General features: G+C 43.5%; 1 protein-coding gene across 2 annotated transcripts in view; it reads right to left on the reverse strand.

The window, feature by feature from the left end:
- Window positions 1-4119: 4119 nt before the first annotated feature.
- SLC39A9 (solute carrier family 39 member 9) overlaps window positions 4120-22168 on the reverse strand; it is a 35345-nt gene continuing 17296 nt past the window's right edge. The window contains exons 1-6 of one of the 2 annotated variants that reach the window (XM_058655165.1): window positions 17255-17488; window positions 16964-17161; window positions 13389-13457; window positions 11965-12050; window positions 11250-11384; window positions 4120-7843 (exon numbers count right to left, since the gene is read on the reverse strand). In XM_058655165.1, coding sequence (XP_058511148.1) covers window positions 7613-7843; window positions 11250-11384; window positions 11965-12050; window positions 13389-13457; window positions 16964-17012 — 570 coding nt within the window. In that variant the 5' untranslated portion in view covers window positions 17013-17161; window positions 17255-17488 and the 3' untranslated portion in view covers window positions 4120-7612. Of the gene's footprint in view, window positions 7844-11249; window positions 11385-11964; window positions 12051-13388; window positions 13458-16963; window positions 17162-17254; window positions 17489-22168 lie in introns of those variants that run through there. The other variant, XM_004584444.3, reaches the window with a different exon arrangement.

Genomic DNA, 22168 nt, shown 5'->3' on the forward strand with positions numbered 1-22168 from the left:
AAAGGCCCCTTGTAGGTTTTGCTGTCATCAGCAGGATCAACCTTTTGCTAGGTTCCTGTCCTCTCACTGCCCAGCTGCTCACCCCCAAACCCCTTCCTCTCCTCCTGCCCTGCTCACAGGAGGGCCTTCCTGGCCTTCCAGTCACTTCATGGCACTATTGTGAGCTCTAGGTGTCCAAGGGAATTTGCCCTGGGCTGCACAACGCTAGGAAACGCTGAAGACTCAAGAGCTCCCTCTTGTGGGTGATGCGTGCATGAAAACATTAATTTTGTTTCTGGCAGCAAGCAGTGTTTGATTTGGGGTGAGGGATAGCGGTGCTGAATTCTGGCCAGCAAGCCCAGAGCCATTCATTGTTCCAGCGTCACACATCCTGTCATAGCAGCCACTAAGAGAGTCAGGGTGTTGGTCCCTCGTCCAGAACAGAAGTGTACATTTATGGGGTCAGTACAGAGGCTGTGCTCAGTGAAAAGGTCATGGACAAGTTACCTTACCTGTCATCTTGGAATGTTTCTTCTAGACCCAACAGCATGTTTTTGTTTGTTCTGTTTTGTTCCCCCCCACCACACACACACTCCTGGTTTTGCCAAACCCTGAACAGGATGAAAAAAGGGACAGAGAGAACATACTTGAGGCTCCTGGTTTCTGTCTGGCCTCTAGCCAAGTGTTGCAACCATTTGAGGAGTGAACCAGTGGATGTAGGCTTTCTCTGTTTCCCTGTCACTTTTTCAACCTAAAATTGCTATTGTAGCAAAGCTGTGTGTGTGTGGTGGGGGTGTGAGCGGGCAGCACCAGCTATAAATCTCCAACAAGGGTGGCCTAACACATGATCCCATTGTAATATCATCACCACAAACTAATAACCATGGCTGACACTCTTGCTCCCAGCATGCACCTGATGCCAGGTTACTTCTGAGACTTTCTAAAAGGCAAGAAAATGAGAAGTTACCAAGTTCCTGGAAATCTCAACCCAAAGCACCACCCTTCCCACCGCCCCATCTCCAGATCACATAAAGGGGTGACTTTCACTTCACAGGAAGCAGCCTGCTCTCCAGCCTTGCCTACACTGAGTGTGGACTTCACCTGGCTAATAAATCTTATCCCATTAACCTGAATTCTTTCCTGCACTGGAGAGAACCTGGACCTACCACAAGCCAGCTCCACCTTGTAAGGGAGTCAGAGGAATCCCTAGAGACATTATCACTTGGAGCCTGCTGACTACTGTATTAGAGGCCAGCCAGGATAACAGCTAAGAAATGTCACTGGTCAGAGCAGCAGTCAGAATAATAAAGACCATGTCTAGATCCAATTTGCTGTTGAGTTTTGAAGCAGCACAAACTCCCACATATGCCTCTTCCTCCTTCAACCAGCAGCAGCAGCACCTGCTAGGCAGATGTTCTTGGTAGCCACCAGGCCTCACCCCTGAAAGGTTTCCTGCCCATTTCCTAACTGCTTCCTCTGCTGGCTAGGCTCAACCTCTAGATCTAGCTCGTGTCTCACAGCCCCTGAACACACCTGCAGGGCCCTGAGCTGACTTGCTTCCTAATGCTTTGCCCACTGTGTTTTCCCTAAGTATTGAATCCCTGTGTCACAAGCTCTTCAGGCAGTAGCAGTGACTTAGCGCCCTTAGAAGGGCCTCCATCAGCCGAGGCAGGGCCCAACCTCCTTTTCATCCCACCCTGTGGAGAATATGGGCTTTGGTGTAGCGAGTCTTCCAGCCACAGGCAAGCAAGCCTCGTCAAATGCTTAATGCTTCCTCTCAACCACTGCCACCCCTCCCCTGCAACACCCACACAGTTTCTCAATGTCTATTAAAAAGCTGGGCAGTGCTAACTCTGCAACAGAAATCACCAGCTCCCCCAGAAATGGGATCCAAGTCTTCCAATCCCAGAATCCATGAAACATGGCTGAAGACTAGTTGACACTGGATTAGGAACCCAGTTAACTTCCCACCTGGACATTCACTCCCCAGATGGCTGTGCCTGGGTGAGGCCAAGGGCAGACATCAGGAACTCCATCCTGATCTCCCACTTGGATGGGGAAGCCATCACCCACTGCTTTCCTAGGTGCATTAAAGAGGAGCTGCAGCAGCAGCAGAGCAGCGGAGGCCTGACCTGGTGCCCCAACATGAGGTGCCAGCATCGTAAGTAGCCAACTAAGCCACCACACCACAGCAACACCTCCTCCCTCGACTTCTTGATGATTTTTTCTGTTGCTAACTTCTGTTGCCCTCTCCAAGTGGGAGGCAGAGGCAAAGCGACATGAGGTTGGCAGCGGTTTCTTTCAGGGTTCAGGCCTGCAGCTGAGGAAACATGACATGGAAGTGGGGGTAGTAACAGAGTGGTCCCTCAAGGTAGACCAATTCATTCAACCACAGTTGAACCTACAGAGAGCCTGGAAGGGGAGACTGAAAAAGTAAGAATATGAAAGTTGATCCAAGGGGACAGGTGTGGTGGGACAAGCTAAGCCACTGCTTGGGACAGCCACATCCCACGTCAGTGCCCGGCTGCCCTGCAGCTCTGCTCCAGCTTCCTGACAATGTGGCCGGGAGGGAGTAGATGACGGTTCACACACTAGGTTCCTGCTAGGACACATGGACAACTCAGAGTTCCTAGCTCCTGGCTTTGGCCTGTCCTAGCTGACAGACGCAGGCATTTGGGGAGTGAATCAGCGGATGGAATATCTCTGTCTCTCCACGTCACACTATCTTTCAATAAAATTCCTTCCTCTAGGGGAAAAAATAAGTATCAACACTACAGAAAAAAAGATTCAGAAGAGCATAAGGGGCCTGAGGGTGCAGACTGCTCAGGCAGGTGGCCACTGTCGGCCTGAGGCAAGGAGACCTTGGATCCAGACCTGAAGCTGAGGAGGCTGGGGGAACAGCAATCCAGACACACGGCTGCTCACTTCATAATTATAAAATACCGTGGTAGAAAGTAGCTCGTTTGTAAAAACAAACATACATACATGCACACACACACACAAAGAACGGCTGGGTATTTTAGTCAAGTCCTTCCACCACTACTAAATTAGAAAAAAAAAAAATTCTATTTTGTTTGAAAGACAAGGATCTTGGGAGATTCCCTGGTTCACTGCACAGATGGCTACAGCAGCTGGGTCAGGACAAAGCCAGAAGCAGGAGTCCCGTCGACGTATCCCGGGAGGGCGGCAGGAGCAACTGGTCGAGTCATCACCTGCTCCCTAGTACGTGTATTAGCAGGAAGCTGGAATTGAAACAGGAGCTGGAATTTGAACTCAGAAATGACAGGAATCACAAGTTAACAATCACCTTTGCTGGTTTCCTTCACAAAGAGTGCTTTTCAAGTAACCAGCTGTAGTATGTGTTACATACAGGAAATTGCCACAAAGCAGAGGTCTCAATGACACATGGCCAGATCTAGCATATATTACATTAAAGTAAAAAGGGAAAGGGCCCCAGCATTAAAGTCCACAGGGGAGAAAACATTGGCCAAATTCACAAGTTATACTTCTATTTAAATCTCTATGTGCAGGGTTGGCTGCTAACAGCATCCAGACAGACATACATAGCTATGCCTTTCCAGGTGACTCTGCCTTGGCTGGCATGTGCTGCCTGCTTATCTTTCCTGGGAGATACTTTCATGGACAGTATTTGCTAATGATGGCAAGGCGGCACAGCACGTTAAGCTGCCACCTGGGACCCCTTCTACTACGTCACACTGCCTGGTTCAAGTCCCAGTTACTCTGTGCTTGCAAGAAAGCGTCCTGCTAATGTGCCTGGGATGCGGCTGGTAGTCCCTGCCAGACATGGAGACCCAGATGGAGGCCTTGGCTCCTGGCCTTACCCTGGCCCAGCCCTGACAGTTGCAGCTATTTATGGAGTGAACTAGCAAATGGGAAATGTCTTCCAATTAATCTTTTTTAAAAAACGATAAGGCAAAACCCCAAACAGTGATTCCATGTTTTCTGTAGACAAGATGCTACCTTGCTCTGTCTTCCCTTCCTTCCTAAAGGATGTGTGTGTTGCAGGAACGTCTTTCCAGTGTCTTTCACAGCTCCGTGCTACCTTTCATGCCCCAGTGTAGGTCTGGTCGGTCTTCAAACAAGTTGTCAGTAGGACAGTAATAAGCCACTCACATAAGGTGTGCACTAATAAAAATTTAATATCAGAAAACAACAATTATTTAACCATTCACAATTAAAGTGGAAAGAGACAAAATTATAAGGCAGCCATCCATGGAATGATTTCATGTTTACAAAGGATCCAGAAAAGGGACATTTAAAACTACTGCCCAGGCCACTGAGCCAAGGGAACTGTAGTGTGCTCCAAATCTCCCAGAAGACTCCAACTTGCAGGAAGATGCCATCAGAAAGGTCAAGGCCAGGCTCCCGTGTTCAGCAACTGTGTTAGGAGAGCTACTGATGGCCGTCTCATCCTTTCTCAGAAGCCACTGATCTCCTTCAGGTCTCCCACGGTGAACTGAGGTGTCTGCAGCTCACACTGGTTACGTCCCGAGGCTTCAAATCACAGCAGCTCCAACAGTGGGTGTTGAGGCCATTCTGTAGCAAGCAGGGAGTTTCTGACCCAAGGATGTGTCCCCCACAGAACATCCATGGAGGGCTCTGACCTTGCACTGCAGCAGGGCGGGGGTGGTTCTGATCATTATTCTCAGTCCAAGGGATCCGAAAGGCAGAACATTCTCTGGGGTGGGAGGAGGCTTGCGCTGCTGACATAAAGTTCCCAGGTTCAGTACCCAGCTACTGCGTATCAGGGACGTAACACCCTGCAGTGCTGGTGTGTCCTCCTAGTTCTAATCCTCGAAAAATTGGGCAGAAAAACACTAAGAAGTTGGCTGCTACAAAAAAGAAATCACACCTCCCCCCCTTTCTACAAAGAAATGACACTTCAAAACAGCCACTCCCTTTCTTTTTTCTAATGAGTTAAAACATTCCAACAAGGCAACTCAGCTATTTTGAAATGAAAAGATGAAGTGGGAAAGGGCAGGTGGAGAGAACATACAGGCTTTTCGATTACTTCCATTTCTAACACTACGTGCTGGGGCAGTTCCTTTGCCTAAAACACAGAAAATTGAATCCAACCTGGCACATCACCGTTTTGGTGAAATGGCAACTGAGAACCAGGGAGGGGAGCGGGTTAGTGTTGTTCCACTTCACTTGCCTCTAGGAGAACACTTGGAACCTGAAGTCTATCTCTACTGGGAAGAGGGAGCTCAAATGCAATTAGATATTCGCTTTGGTGCTGAGGCAGGACCACACTCTCCACCACTGACCTCACCTCTTTGGTAGCCAATAATTCCACCTGTAATCATGGCAGCAATTTCAGTCTCACCAGTGTCTTCCCACGTGTCAGAGCATTAAGGCATCCATATCTCAGGAGGCAGTTTTAAACAGGAACGGAACCAAAACGTGCCAGAGGGAGCACTGGTATGGCCTCTCGTGGGACACTGCCCACGGCAGGAGCAAGCCTCCCTCTGCGTGGGCTGCTGGCTCCCCTGGCTGCCTGGGAGCCCTAGAAGGTGTGTATGGCTATTTCTGCCTGCTGCCCAGGTGAGGAACAAGCACCTCCCTAAGCAGCAGCTGTGCAATCTGGGAAAGCCCATTGCTTCTGAGAGCTGACAGGTCTGGAAAGGTTTGTTTGTTCATAGTGAGGTCCACCGGGGAAGGCAAATTTGGAAGTTCAATGGTTCAATCCTTATGAGATATTCTAGCCAATTTTTTAAAGCAGGATGGCAAGGCACTGCTGAAAGAGGCTTTGGCCAGCAGAAACAAACTTCTGACCATTGCACACATCAATATTATAGAAAATATTACTATCCAAACCAAGCCAGACTCTAAAACCTTTTTGTCCCTCTTTATTTCGAAATTGTGTGCAATGGTTGCCAGCCACTATATAGAAAGACCACCTTTTTTTTTTTTTTGCTGCTTTCTCCATCGCAGCCAGTAGAGGGTCTGCAAAGTCTACTTCCACAGCTGCTGACCCAGTGACAAATCTAGAAAAGAAAAGAAAAAAAAAGCAACCACGGCATGCTGGCTTCTGCCTCATTTTTTTATAAAACATTTTTACAAATGACTAAATTCACTACCCTGAACAAATCAGTCTTTGTTCCCTCTTAATGTGTTTTGAAATGGTACAGAAAATCAAAATAAATTAATAATACATTATTATACACTTATTTGACAAAATAGGGCTTATGCAAATTTTGGCAAATATGAAAAAAAATCCCCCTAGTTTATTAATCACTTTCTGCTATCTCAGTTGTTTGAAGGTGATGGAATCACTCACACACGAGGGGGTGGTACTTTAAGGGCTTAACAAACTGCACTTGACATAAAGGTAACTTCCGTGAAGGATAGATGCTATTAGCATCACCATCACAGTTCAGTAAGTGGTTGTCCTCACGAGGATTCATCTCACGCAAGGATGGACATCGCCATCAGCAGTGAGCAGCAGGTTGTGGGGAGGGGGGCCGAGGGAAACGGGAGAAGAAAAGCAGGGAAGAGATGCAGAGACAGAGACATGATTTCAATAAGCTTTCAACCGACAGGCAAACGCTTCCCAGTTATGACACCGACAGACCTTCCTCACGGCTTCAGGGGCTTCTGTGAGGAGATACACAGCACCCCAAGCTGACCAAGCGTTTAGCCAGAGAGTAAAACACATATAAGAAACAACACCACCAAAAATTTCACAGGTTTTGGTAGTCTTATTTTTAAAAGGTTACTACAAAGATGTCATTAATTACTCAAATTCACTTAAAATTTAGTATCCCTTCATTTCCAAAGATAAACTGCATTTTAATTGTTCTCAAAGGAAAGTGTAGACCTGACCTTAGCTGAACTCGGCTCCTCTGAAGAATGTGCTAGGGGCAGGTATTCTGCAAAAGAGAACTTGACAAGAAATGCTCCAAAGGCCTGGTCACCTATTCAGCAGCCAGTCCCACCCCTGGAAGCCAGCTGCTCCCACGAGGGATTGGCACACTGTACTGCGAGAGGCACACGCAGAATGAGATGTCTAAGTCTCTGCTGACATGCCTTTCCAGGCGCAGCTCTTCCAAGTATAAAGTCACCTTCAGTGACTCGCATCGATTCCCCAATGGGCCGCAGTCACCCTCATCTCTAACAGACTGGGGCTAAGACCTTCTCTCAAGGCAGGCGGCCCAGATGCTAAAGCTTCAGGCCGACACGGTGAGGACCACATCACACACGATGGGTAGGCACCAGAGCCTTGAAACTAACAAGAAAGACTTTAGATCCATTACAGAACACTGTACCTTCATAATTACTATTTCACTGTGAGTATAAAGGTCTCCACTTTTCTTTAAAACTAAATTCCATCTTCCCTGAGAATAGGGTTAATAGAAACATCGAAATTCAAAATCCAAGGGCCCTTTAAAAGACAACACAATGGAATGTCTATATCTAATTGTAATGTGTTGCTTCTACTCTAAAAGCATTCCTGTTTCTCCAGGTTTTCATCTCACCTCCCTCCAGACTCTAGGAATACAGGTGGAGATGGGCAAGGCCAGACAGAGACTGAGGAAGTGAGTAGCTCTCACGAGCCTGCTGTTCTCACTGGAGGACAAACAGCCACAGCATGGGGCTGGAGCCTGAACATCTAGTGCTGGTGTCCCATTGACAAGATGAGTGGGATGAGACAACCCAGAACCAGGGCTGCCACCTCCAGGCGACTCAGGCCTCTCCCTCCCGCGGTGTCCGGCTTGTGGCTGTGCCCCATTCCGCCCACTTCAGGGAGGACATGTACTGTGGCCACGTAAAGAAAGGTCCCGGCAGAGAAAAGCATGGCTACTCCAGTGGCATTGACCTCTGACAAGGCTTCTTTACTGCTCTGCGAATTAAAAGAGAGAAAGGGAAAACGGAGTGAGGTCAGCTTCAGGGAAGACGTTCCCATGCAACACTCACTATTCACACCTAGAGCTGTTCAGACACGCGAGGCTATCTCGCATTCAGAGTGATTTTATGGTACTTGTTGACAAGAAGCTTCCAGATAGGCCTTAAGAAATTTTAGTATAAATTGGCAACTTATAATTGTGTGTGTGTATGAATATATATATGAGTATTTATGCAGGCAAACACAATTAAATCAACGTAAGCAACCAATCTAGCACCCCAAATTATGTACCATTTTTGTGGTAGGAATATATAATATTTATTCTCTTGTAATTTTTAGATATACAATAATATACTATTATGAGCCACATTTATCACATTTGCAATTTAAAACAATCTTGGAGGGCCAGCTAAACAGCTTGTCCCGGCATTCTTCTTGCAATGGATTCCACAGCACACTGACGCAAACGTCTCAGGCATGAATCCATGTATGCTCCTATTTGACAAGCATCCCCTATGTGCCAGGTTCTAGGCCAGGTGCTTGAGATGCAGTTAGCAATCAAGATACAGTAGCTGCTCTCACAAGAGCTTAAAATCACCTCATAAGCTAATCACCATGCAGCTAATTTCAACTTTTACCATTAAAAAAGTAGACTTATTGACTAAGATGTCTAATTATAATTTAAGAAAAGAATATGCAGAGAGGGTGTTTGTTAATCATATGTGCCACCTTGGGTTGCACGGGCTCAATCCACCTCTGGCTCCAGATCTCAGGTTAACCATTTCAGCCCCTAGGAGGTGGCAGATTCCTACCCCAGACTGAACTCCCAAGCCCCTGGCTTCTGACCGCTATGGACATTCAGGCAATGAACCAGTGCATGGGATTGTGCTCTCCCCTTAAAAAAAAAAGAAAAAAGAAAAGAAAAAAGCTCTAGGCCCCTGCACGATAGCATAGCGTTAAGGTCCTCGTCTTGAACACGCCGGGATCCCATGTGGGCGCCAGTTCTAATCCCGGCAGCCCCGCTTCCCATCCGGCTCCCTGAGTGTGGCCTGGGAAAACAGTTGAGGATGGCCCAAGACTCTGGGACCCTGCACTTGTGTGGGAGACCGGGAGGAGGCTCCTGGCTTCAGACTGGCTCAGCAGCAGCTGTTGCAGCCACTTGGGGAGTGAATCTTCGGACGGAAGATCTTCCTCTGTCTCTCCTCTCTGTATAGCCACCTTTCCAATAAAAAATTAATAAATCTTTAAAAAAAAATGAAAAAGTTCTAAAAACTTACATTGACCTGTGAAGTGACAAAAAATATATTGGGGCCTGGTGCAATTGCTTAGTGGCAAAATCCTCGCCTTGAACGCGCTGGGATCCCATATAGGCGCCAGTTCTAATCCCGGCAGCCTTGCTTCCCATCCAGCTCCCTGCTTGTGGCCTGGGAAAGCAGTAGCAGATGGCCCAAAGCCTTGGGACCCTGCACTCATATGAGAGACCTGGAGGAAGTTCCTGGCTGCTTGCTTAAGATCGGCTTGGTTCTAGCCATTGTGGCCACCTAGGGAATGATTTTTTTCACTGTCTCTCCTCTCTATAAATCTTTCTGATAAAAATAAATAAATCTTTAAAAATACATATATTTTATATTTGATCTTAGTTATAAGGCCAAGAAGTGATGACAGTAATTTCTTTGAAGCCTTATTTATTTGAAAGAGTTACACAGAGAGAAGACAGAGCATGCGCTCTGGTTTGTTCCCCAAATGGCTGCAATGGACAAGGCTGCACCAGACTAAAGCCAGAAGACAGGGGCTTTAGAATCTCCCACATGGGGGTAGACACTTAAGCACTTGGACTATCTTCCACTGCTTTCCCAGGTGCTGGATTGGAAGTGCAATAGTCAGGACTTGAACTGGTGCTTATGAGATGCCAGCAGTGGTTGTATCGTCTAGACAACACTATCCTGGAAAACAATATTTTTAAAGGAATTAGATATGGGGGTGGCAGGGTGGCAGACAGGCTAATCCCCTGCCTGTGGTCATGCTAGCATTCCATATGGATGTCGGTTCATGTCCTGACTGCTCCACTTCTGATCCAGCTCTCTGCTTATGGCCTGGGACAGTAGTGAAGGATGACTTAAGTTCTTGGGCCTTGTACCCACACCTGGGAGACCCAGAAGAAGCTCACACCTCCTAGTTTTCAATCAGCTCAGCTCTGACATGGCAGCCATTTGGGGAATGAACTAGTGGATGGAAGACCTCACTCTCTTTTCTTTGTAAAATCTGTCTTTCAAATTAAGTTCTCTCTCTCTCTCACACACACACACACATTTTTTAAAAAAGGAACAATGTATATTCTCTTGATTAGGTTGAGATGAACTTGAGATGAACAGAAAGGGGTTCTGTAACAATTAACTCCTGACTGAGATCAATAACCTCTTGATTAATAGGAAATTAACCATTTCATGTTTCATATATCCCTTTTAGTGCAAGTTTTATCAAACACCGAGTTGATCTGACACTCCGAAGTCAATGACCTTCACAGAGGGCATGTGGGAAAGCAGGTGGAATCAGTGTGGTTCTAAGATTTTCCCAGCAGGTAACCTTAGGCAAAAATAGGTAGGGCTGTTGCTGCTACACAGCAGCCCAAACGGAATTAACAAAGCACGGAAAGGTCCTGCTTGGAAACAGAATGCACAGGTTCTGTGCTGACAAATGACACAAGTCACCCCGGGTCTACAGCCAGAAGAACGCGGTCTCAGCTAAATGCCGTACCAGCTCTGCATACACTCTACTCTTGCCACTTACGTTTTATGTGCCTACCTCAACATTAAGCACTGATGGCTCTGACTTAGTGGGTAAGTTATGTATTAAGTATTGAAACAGTATCACATATTTGTACAAATATTCTTGGAACTTTTAAGGAAGTTTTCTAATTAGATGAACAAGGAAATGCTAGATTTAATAAAAACAATTGACTTGGAATTACGACATACCTTCATAGAGGTTTTTACTTTTATCTTCAGTTTAGCAGGGTCATTTAGTTCAAAGCTTCAACATTCAGAAATCACAAGGAGCACACATGTAGCCTAGCATTTAAGACACCTATGTTTTCCCATAATGGAATGCCCACTGGGTTCAACTCCTGGCTTTGGCTCCCAACTCCAGCTTCCCCCAAGTGCAGACCTTGGGACGCAGGATTGATAGTTCAAATTAACCAGGTGCCAGCCACCCACATGGGAGACTTGGATTTAGTTCCTGGTTTTCAGTTCTGGCCAGCCCTGGCTGCTGTGGTTACTGGGGAAGGCATCTAGTAGATAGCAAGTCTCTGTCTTTCTCTGTCTCAGAAATAAGTAATAATTTAAAAGAAATCTTACATTCCAACAGAAGCAGCAGCTTATCTAGATAAGCTAGGAATGCTTACCTTACTTAGTCCTAAGTATGTCACCATGGACATAACTGGTGCTGCCAGTGCAAAGACCAACAAGTGCTTTCTGATTCGATTCCGCTCTAGACCTGCATGCATTAAGAAGGAAACAAGCCCAAAAGCAGCCGGTGCCTGGAAATAAAAAATTCCATTAGCATGGATGCTTCTACATCAAGAGGAAGATGTCATGCGACTGTGAGTTTTCAAATCCAAAAGTCAGGTACAGTATCCACGATAGAGTTCTCTAGGTGTGTGTGTGGGGGAGAACTGGGTAGGGGTTAAGGGAAATCCCAGGAGCCTATGGAACTGTATCATAAAATGATTAATAATAATAATAATAATAAATAAGGCCAAAAAAAGAAAGATGGAGTTCGCTGTCTTTCGGGAATTCACACCCGAATCCAACAAGAGATCTTATTTGTGTCATGGGTGTTTCTTGGTGGGAAAGGAAAACAAGAAAAAAAAATTCTTACAGTCAAAATTTACTATGAAATACAGAAACCCACAGAAAACTGAACACTTTGTATTTACAAACAAAAAATATTAAAGCTCAAGAAAACAGTAGCAAAAAGTACTTAGGAATAGATACAGTTAGTTCTCCAAATGACAGCAACCCTAAAAGTAATCTTCCCACCCAGAAAAACATGTAAGAACCAAAAGAACTTCAATTATGAACAAATTGAGTATTAAATTTGCCACCCAGTCTGCTTACCTTGTGTAGCATTATTGCCACAAACACGATCAGCTGGACACTAGTCTGTGAGGTGGAGGCTGCCGCTCCCAAAGCAACGCCATCAGCTACATTGGGAAAAAGTAAAACAAAGTACTATAAATAGCAACAGCAAGGATGTAGTGGCTGAGTGGGTAGGCTTTCAGGTCTGGAAGAGTGGGATCAGCCTCTGGAAAGCTACCCTTTCTGAACCTCAGCCTTGGCATCATTAAAAATGGTTCAGTAAAGCATGCATTTTTAAGGTTTTCATAATATTAAACGAAGTATCATATGTAAAGAGCTCAACACCTGGCCTGGAGTATTCAATATGTTACTTCTGTTGTTAACAGAAAAGGCACAGCATTCAAAAATTCACTGGTTAATTAAATTATAACAGAAATGTCAGAGAAAAATTTCGAAGCCAGCCATCTCTGTACATTACAGATGAGACAAAAACACGAGTATTCCCCATAGATGATTTATACACAGTAAGTATTGGCTGAATGCAGGAATTTTATTGGGAAAGCACACTACTCTAGAAGTTGGCAAACCAATGTGCCACCTTTGACATGTCTTTGCTTGTCATTCTCTGAAAGAATCCTTCTCTTGAAACTCAGTTTGTTAAATTCTAAATTGTGACCCAATAGAAAAGCTGGGATTTCTGCATTTTAGAGACCACATCTACTTAATCATGACTCTTGGGTACACACCGGGCAGCAAGACTGTTCAATAAAAAAATTGCCAAATACCTTACCCTGATAAGATTCTAGAGCAGAGGTCAGAAAAGTTTTTCTTAAAGGGCCTGGTAGTAAATATTTTGCGCTTTGTGAGGCAATTTGGTCTCTTGCTACAAAAGTCTGCTGTTGCTGTCACAATGGCAGGCACTTAGACTAGCCAGGTAAGCTTCCACATCACATACCAGAGTGCCCGGTTCAATTCCCTACTCTGGCTTCCAACTCCAGCTTCCTGTCAATGCTGCCCCTGGGAAGCAGCAGTGATAACTCAAGTAACAGGACTCATACGACTCCCATGGGAGACTTGGACTGACTTCTTGATTCCTGGCTTTGGCCTTAGCCCAGTTCCAAACATTATGGACATTTAGGGGTATGCCAATGAATAAATGGATTTAAAAAAAAAATACGCGGACATGTAGGCATAGTGGTATTCCAATAAAACTAACTACTGAAATATAATTTTCATGTACCATGAAATAGTTTTTAAAAATAACTAACCATTAGAAATAATAGGAACCATTCTTAGCTTGCAAACTCTGACACAGGGTATGCAGTTTGTGCTGGAGGACTTCATTAGCAACCTTTCCCAAGGTCAGCCCAACAGCATTCACTGTGGATGGTTCCTGTAATATAAACACAAGCCTTCCCCGGCATGACCAAATCCCACAAGGCTTCAATGCAACTGAACCCTACCTGCAGCATGGACGACCAGACCCAGCGTAGTGGTGATTTTGGAATTGCTAGGCCTTGAGGTTTCTGGATCTGAAGTGAAACAGAGAAAGCAATAATGTGAGGCAGAAACTGAACATCGGTCTGGAGGTGGAAGAATTTTCTAAAAGTCTCTAAGCTAGAGTATTACTTTTTTTTTTTATTGCTGTCTCTTCTTTGTTTCAAACACCTAGATATTTTCCCTGCTCTCAAAAGGCAGGCAGGAGAGAACTTATTTGACCCAGTCTTGCCTAAACATACAAATTCATGAATTTGTACCCCAGCTGCCAATTAACTCACACTCCTTCGTTTTCTGCTCTCCAGTGGAAGGTACTCTATTGCCTCAGACCACTTCTCTTCAGCAATTTGTCAGCGTGTGTCTCCTCCAGTCTCCGGAAACTTCATTTTCATCCTGACATCTGTCATACCTGCCTTTCCTGTTGTTGCCAACATCTTAACCTAAACTTTCACCAACTTAAACCTGAATTAGTAATAGGCTGCCACTGGTTTCTCCTTACTCTCATTTTCCTCTTACCTAATTCATCTTACATGTCCTTGTCACATGTATTTTTCAGAACCCTAGTCTTGTGATGTGTCAATTAAGTAGTTAAGAATCTGCTGCTTTTCAAATTCAGACCCAACAGCTCTATTAGGTAGGTTTGTAAGCCCTTTATCAACTGATTCTATGTTGCCTTTCCCTATCAAATCCAGTTGAGCCAGTTTGACACCTTTTTACAAAAACATTCTTACCAGAGAATCTCCTCACCCTAATTCTTGGCAAGTATTCAGTGTCCCTTCTGGTCAACTTACAATCTAGATATTGTTGCAAGTCTAAATCTAGGCCTACCATCCCTAAGACAGAACCAAAGGTTAATTCCAAGTTAAAACAGCTCCTCATGATGTGATATTTGGCATAGCATTTAAGGTATCACTTAGGAGGCCTGCCTCCCATTCTTAAGTGCCTGGGGTCACACCTTAGTTTGGATTTCAATTCCTGTTTCCTGTCAATGCATACCATAGAAGGCAGTAGACAGCAGCCCAAGTACTGGGTCCTAGCCACTCATTTATTTATTTATTTATTTATTAAAGATTTATTTTTATTACAAAGTCATTATACAGAGGGAGAGACAGAGGAAGATCTTCCATCCAATGATTCACTCCCCAAGTGAGCGCATCAGCCGGTGCTGTGCCCGATCCTAGGCTGGGAACCTGGAACCTGAAACCTCTTACAGGTCTCCCACTCGGGTGCAGGGTCCCAAAGCTTCGGCCGTCCTTGACTGCTTTCCCAGGCCACAAGCAAGGAGCTGGATGGGAAGTGGAGCTGCCGGTATTATAACCGGCGCCCATATGTGATCCCTGGCGCGTTCAAGGTAAGGACTTTAGCTGCTAGGCCATGCTGTCGGGCCCCTAGCCACTCATTTAGAAGACCCAGACAGAGTCCCAAGCTTCTAGCACTGACTCAGAGACTCCTTCTGGCCCAGCTGTGGCTATTGCAGATATTTGGGAAGTGAATAAGTGAATGGAAGATCTGTATCTGTGTTGCAAATAAAATGGAAAAAAATTTTTTTTTTCAAAAGAGAACTCCTTTCCGAAGCTCTGTGCAGTTTCCAGATGCTACTCCAAGGACTTATACATTGCTACTATTTCTATTGAAAAATATTGTATATTCACAGACTGACTATAGTCAACAAAGAAATATTTTACTCTTCTCTCCAACATTTCTGTCTCATTTTTGGGTACCACAGAATTGAGTACCCAAAAATGCTGCTTAATAAATTCTTACTGTAGCCCTGGCACAGTAGCTTAGCGGCTAAAATTCTTGCCTTGCACATGTCAGGATTCCATATGGGCGCCAATTCTAATCCCGGCAGCTCCACTTCCCATCCAGCTCCCTGCTTGTGGCCTGGGAAAGCAGTGGAGGACGGCCCAAAGCTTTGGGACCCTGCACCCGCGTGGAAGATCCGGAAGAAGCTCCTGGCTTTAGATCAGCTCAGCTCTGGCCATTGTGGCCGCTTGGGGAGTGAATGCATGGATGGAAGATCTTCCTCTGTCTCTCCTCCTCTCTGTGTATCTGCCTTTCCAATACAAAATAAAATACTTTTTAAAAAATTCTCTTCAATGGGGAGGAGGCTACCATTGAAATTACCTTAAAAATTCTTATTGGAGGGTAAAAACATTTAGCTGCTTCATATGAATAAACAGCATCAACATTATATAATTTGAAATGAAGGGGATATCAATATGCCAGGTCAAATGACAGATGGATATCAGTCAAATAAATTCCAGAGAATTATTCTTATGCCCTCTTTAAAACTTTTCTTTTCTCCCTTTATCTCTCCCTTTACCCCAGATACAGGAAAAAAAGCAATGTGGAAATAGTCTTACCCACTTTCCTGTAGCCCTTGAACCTTCATGCACTAATTAACTATGCAAAGATTGTCAAAAATAAAGAAAAAAATGGGAAAAACTTTTCTTTTCCCTCCTTTTTATTTTTTTGTTTGTATTTAATATTTCTTAAGGTACTTAGCATACAAAAACAAAGGTTTACAATGGAAAAGGCAGATAAGGAAGAGAGAGACTGACAGGGTTCTCTTCTCCTGATTCTCTTTCCAAATGCCCAGCAGTCAGGGCTGCTCCCAGCAGGAGCTTGGAACTCTCACTTCCTCCAGCCCATGTCATACTGGTAAGCAAATGTTTGTTTTCCAGCTGACCCTGTATGTGGTATATTGTTTGTTTTTTGTAAGAGGCAAACATATATTCACTTCCTCTGTACGTACTAGATGCTCACTCACATTTTTGACTTTCCTTTCACTGAATGATATCTCCTGAAAACTGCCCCTATGCATTCAGATATATTGTTCCTTATATTTTTTCTCAAGTTATACAACTGTGTGCATATCACAGTTCATCATTCAACTAATCTAGAATTCTAGCTGTCCTTGCTCAAGAGAAGCAAGCTACCGCTGTGTTTTAGTACATTTGTTAGCAAATATCTTTGTAAATCAGGACATTCTATATTAACAGCCATTAACAAATTACAACTGAACATTCGACTTAGCTCAAGTGTTGGCTTGTTAAAGATATCTTATAATTCAATGCCTGCAAGCCACCTAGGCAATAATAGCTTCAGGTCTAGCTTACTTAGGACTTAAATGTATTATCTGGTCAATTATAAAGAGATGGAATGCATTATGACATTACAAATTTATTCTACTGCTCTACTAACAATATTTCAACATAATTGTTTTCTTTGGTAATCCTACTAACTATGCTTTAAGAATTTAAAAACAATATTTCAAAAGGCTAAAAACCTCTGCTGTCCCCTTAACCAAATGTAACAACTCTAAGACAAACGGAGTAATAAACCAATAAACACTTGTCTATGCCACATCCACAACTCCACAGCTCCCCTAAGTGAATAAAATGTTCATAGGAGCCCAAGGAAGACAAGAGCATCAACACTATACTAAGGTCAAGGATGTAGACTGAATTCTTCACTTCCCTGTAACTTTCTAAACTACAAATGCATTGCCTTTCCAGAAAGATCCACAGGCACTCACCATCAGTAGCATGCATGTGGGAGCTGCCAACCTGGTCCACCAGCAACATGAACACGAAGCCCAGGACGAGGGAAACACCGATGTAGGCATGGAGCTGCGTGTGGTCATGTCCGTGCTCATGTTCACGGACAACCGCTACGTCTGCCGCCTTGTCCGATGCAATCACATTCTGTGTTTCACTTGCTTGGTGGGGTTTTCCTGCAGAAAAGCCATAAACAGAACCTATGTCTTTCCTCTACAAACATTTTCACGTGAAAAGCATCCTTCTTCTGTGTTTCAAGCTCTACTTACATCAAGGACACCCACTTCCCAAACTGTAATCCAATCATAAACTCCACGATGAAAAAAACTCCCCAGTGTCTTCTGCTTTGGGCCGACCTTCTGACTGTCTATCACACTCCAAACCTGGGAAGCAGCAGCCAATCACCATGCAGGGAAACAATATCATATTCCCAGAGGAACTGCAGCTTCAAATCACTGTGCGAGAAATTCATGCCAATCTCAGCAGAAACTACAGTAAGTTTTATTCTGATAAAAACAGGTGAACAAAGAGAAGTAACAATGAACAAAATTAAAATCAAGTTCACCTAGGTTTGATATCTACATTGTTGTAAAAATTACAAAGAACATGTTGAGAATAAAATTTTCATTTTTAAAAAGAATAATGAAGAGCAATACATCCTGCAGTCTAAATTCAGTTCTAGAAACACAGAGTTTGTGAGGAAACTGAATAAATGGCTTCTGACCGAATGATACCTCTAATTAGTTCTATATATTTGACTGTAAAACACAAGTGATTAAAGGTAAAAAAAAAAAAATCACTGTTGTTTTCATGAATTGAGGCTTAACACTCTAGACAGCACTTAAGTTATAATGATAACTTAATAAAACAGCTCAACCTTTTGAGAAAACAAACTCCACAGGCTTGTTTTAATATTTTAGACTCTATGTTATTATTAAGGTATTTCTTGAGGGTTGCACAAAGCAGAAGCATCTGAAGGTAATAAAAACTTCGCGGAAGATTTTTGTTTTGTCTCTATAGCTTTTTCTTTCTTTTCAAAGTAGTAAAAACTACATAACATTTACCATTTAAATAACTTTTGAGTAACCAGCTGAACAGCATACAGAGTGCTCACATGGTCCTGCAGTCACCACCATCTCCCGCCTCCACCCATCCCTTCCCTCTCCCTGAGAAACTAAATCAGATGATTCTTTTTTTCCTACGAGTACTTTCACTGATTTCTAAATGCCTAACTCTTTCAAAAGAAATTAACTTCAGTGGAGTGCAATGTACATACAACAAAGCACAGTGAGTATCTACAAATGTAAAATCCCCTAAGAACTACCACCAAGGTGGAAACAGAGAACACAGAGCTTTGCCCCAGGGAAGATATTCTGTATGCTGATTCACTCCCCAAGTGGCCACAATGACTGGAGCTGAGCCAATCCAAAGCCAGGGGCCAGGAGCTTCTTCTGGGTTTCCAACATGAGTATAGGGTCCAAGGCCTTGGGCCATCCTGGACTGCTTTCCCAGGCCACAGCAGGGAGCTGGATGTGAACTAGCACCATGTGGGATCCTGGAGCGTTCAAGGTGAGGACCCAAATATGCCCTTTTTTTTTTTTCCCAAAACTAAGTTTCTTTCCTAATTTTCCGAGAAATTTTTTCATGAATGAGACCTTAATTTTGTCAAATGCTCATCTACACTAATTAAAAAGAATGTGGTTTTTGAATGTTAATTAGGAAGTTATATTGATATACGGATACTAATCAATATTTGTTTTGCATTGCTAGAGAAAACAATGGTCAACAAGTTATCCTTTATTTATTTATTATTTTTTGTTATCCTATATTTTTATATTGCTGGGTTCAGTTTACTATCAGTTGGTAAAGGACTGTGAAATCTACATTTACGATGGAAATTTGCCTTTAGCTATTTTCTTAAGTCTCCATTATTATAGCAGCATCTTAAAATGAGCTACATTGCTTCTTAACGACACAGGAAAAAACTGCCAGTCACTGCATTTTCACTTTATTAATCTAAAAAAAGTCTCTAAATATCAGAGCTAAAACCTAACGTTAAATGGGTTTTGAAACTCTTGAGATTTTTAAAAAATTAAAAAAAATTTTTTTATGACAACTCAGGAGTAAGCACTGCGCACATGTATATATAAGAGTGTTGACTAGAGTCCCTGGCTGCTCTATTTCCAATCCAGACCCCTGCTAATGTGCCTAAGAAGGACCCAAATGGAGTTCTCAGCTCCTGACCTCCACCTGGCCCAGTCCTAGCTGTTGCAGCCCTCAGGGAAGTGAACCAGCAGACGGACAACTTCTTTTTCTCTATCTCTCCCTCTGGCATTTTCTTTCCAGTAAGTAAATCAAATAAAAAAAAGATAACTCAGTTAAAAAAAAATAAATTTTACATCATGATTTAGTGAGCACACTAATAAAGTAAAAATCAGATCCAAAGTTTAACAAACATAGGAGTAGATGTTTGGCCTAGTTCTTAAGTTACTGGTGGCAGTGATGGTGGACAATTCCACACTTGGCTGTGTATACTGTCAGCAAGTATACTTTCCTAAATGGCTGACATCAACTTTTATGTATACAGTATTTTACAGGCAGCGTTTTAATTCTTCAAATTCAGCATTCTCATATTGGACGCTAACATGGCAGAACTCCTTTTCAAGTAGGTCTGTGGGCAGGGTGAGCAGATCAGCATGGTCTTCAGAATGTGAAATAAATGAAGTAAAATACTAGGTTTTATCTAAAGACCAGTTACTGTGGGGTACGTTCCTTCCTCCTTTCCTTCTTTCTTTCTTTTTCTTCCTTCCTTCCTTTTCTTTCCTTTTTATTTCTTTCTAAATCATTCATTCATTTTTTTTTTTTTTTTGAAAAACAGAGTGACGTTTGCGAGGGAGGTAGAGAGAGAACGTCTATCTCTAGGTCACTCTCCAAATGGCCACAACAGCTTGGTCAGGACCAGGGCCAAGCACTCCATTCTGCTTTGTGCATTAGTAGGAAGCTGGCTTGGAAGCTGGGACTTGGCCCAGACACTCTAACGAGCGGTCGGGCAGTGCTTGTCTTCCTATGCCTGGTTAACTTCTTAGCACAATGTCCTCTGGGTTCAAGTTCTTCCATGGAGTTGTATCTAGCTTGTCACAAATGTCAGGGTTTCTTTTTTCTTAAAGGTTGAATAGCTTTCCAGTGTGTGTGTGTGTCTGTGTGTGGGGTGTGTGTGTGTGTCTTAATTTATCTATATATCCACTGAGATAGTTACACTGATTCCCTACTTTGGTTATTACAAATAATACCATCATTAATATGAAAAAAGTTATCTCTTTAAGATACCAATATGCTGGGCCCGGCGGCATGGCCTAGTGGCTGAAGTCCTCGCCTTGAGCGCCCCAAGGTCCCATATGGGCGCGGGTTCTAATCCCAGCAGCTCCACTTCCCATCCAGATCCCTGCTTGTGGCCTGGGAAAGCAGGAGAGGACGGCCCAATGCATTGGGACCCTGCACCCGCGTGGGAGACCCGGAAGAGGTTCCTGGTTCCCGGCTTCGGGATCGGCGCGCACTGGCTATTGTGGCACACTTGGGGAGTGAATCATTGGACGGAAGATCTTCCTCTCTATCTCTCCTCCTCTCTGTATATCTGACTTTGTAATAAAATAAATAAATCTTTAAAAAAAAAAAAGCTACCAATATGCCTTTTGGACGTATACAGAAAAGTAGGATTTCTGGATTACAGCTCAGTTTTTAGTTTTTTTGAGAAAAAAATTCCATTGCAGCAGTTTTACCCGCCCACCACTAGCTCACAGAGGATCTCTTTTTGTAGACATGGGCAGCAGCGAGGAGCCAGGGTCTCCATCTGGGTTTCCCAAACGAGTGGCAGAATTCCAAGCATGGGTCACCAATCACCTGCTGCCTCCCAGGAGTCTTAGCAAGCAGCTGGATAGGAAACAGAGGCGGGACTTCATGTCATAGTTTAATCTGCTATGCCACAGCAACCATCCCCAATTTTTGTCATTTTAATAACAGAGTAATTGGTAACATTGAGCATTTTTCCATCTACCCTTCGGCCATTTTTATGTCTTCTTTTGAAAAATATCTACTCAGGCGCTTTGCCTATTTTTTATAATTAAGCTATTAATTATTAGTGTTCTTGATACTGAATTGGTTGAATTCCTTACATATTTTGGATATTAATTCCTTATCACAGGTATGAGTTTGCAAATATTTACTCCCATTCAATAGGTTGTCTCTTTACTCTGTTATGCAAAAGCTATTTAGTTTGGGTGGGGGTTGGCATTGTGCAGCTAGCTAAACTAGTGAATCACTTGGGATTCCTGCAACCCCATTAAAGGGTCTGTTCAAGTGTTAGCTGTTCTCACTTCCAATCCAGCTTCCTGCCAATGTGCCTTGGAGGCAGCAGATGAAGGCTTAAGTACTCAAGTTCCTGCCACCCACACAGAAGATTCAGATGGAGTTCCTAGCTCTGGGTTTCAGCATACACTGGTCCAGCCCCAACTAATGTGCAGGCATTTAGGGAGTGAACCTACAGACACTCGGAATCTCTCTCAGCCTCTGAAATAAATAAAACTCAACAACAAAACAAGCTTTTTACTTTGATGAATTCCATTTGACTATTTTTGCTTTTCGTGCCTATACCCCTGGGGTCTTATCTTAAAAAAAGAAAAAAAGAATCACTGCCTAGATCAACATTAAGGACTTTTGCTCTGGTAGTTTTATGTGGCTGCAGGGATCTTCATTTATTTATGTACTTTCACTTCATTTGGTAGATAGAGACTGAGATCCTCCACCAGTACTTGCCAAATGCTGGCAGCAAGTCAGGGTTGGGAACAAAGCCAGAAGCCTGGAAACCCCATTCAGATCCCTCAAGTGGGTGGTAAGGACCCAAGTACTAGAGCTATCATCATGCGCCACCTTCCTGGGGTATATCAGCAGAAAGTACATCACCAGGACTCAATCCAGGCACCTCAATATGTGTAAGGCGTCCCAGGGGGCAATCTAACCTCCCTGAGAGTTTCAGACTTTACAGTTAAGTCTTTAAATCGCTAAATTAATTTTCTACACACAGTATGAGATGTAGGTCCAATTTCATTCTTTTGCATGTAAATAGTTTTTCTAATATCATTTATTGAAGAGATTATCTTTCCTATTGTATGATCCTGCCAAAGATCAAC

The sequence above is a fragment of the Ochotona princeps genome, chromosome 26, assembly GCF_030435755.1.
Source record: "Ochotona princeps isolate mOchPri1 chromosome 26, mOchPri1.hap1, whole genome shotgun sequence".
NCBI lineage: Eukaryota > Metazoa > Chordata > Mammalia > Lagomorpha > Ochotonidae > Ochotona > Ochotona princeps.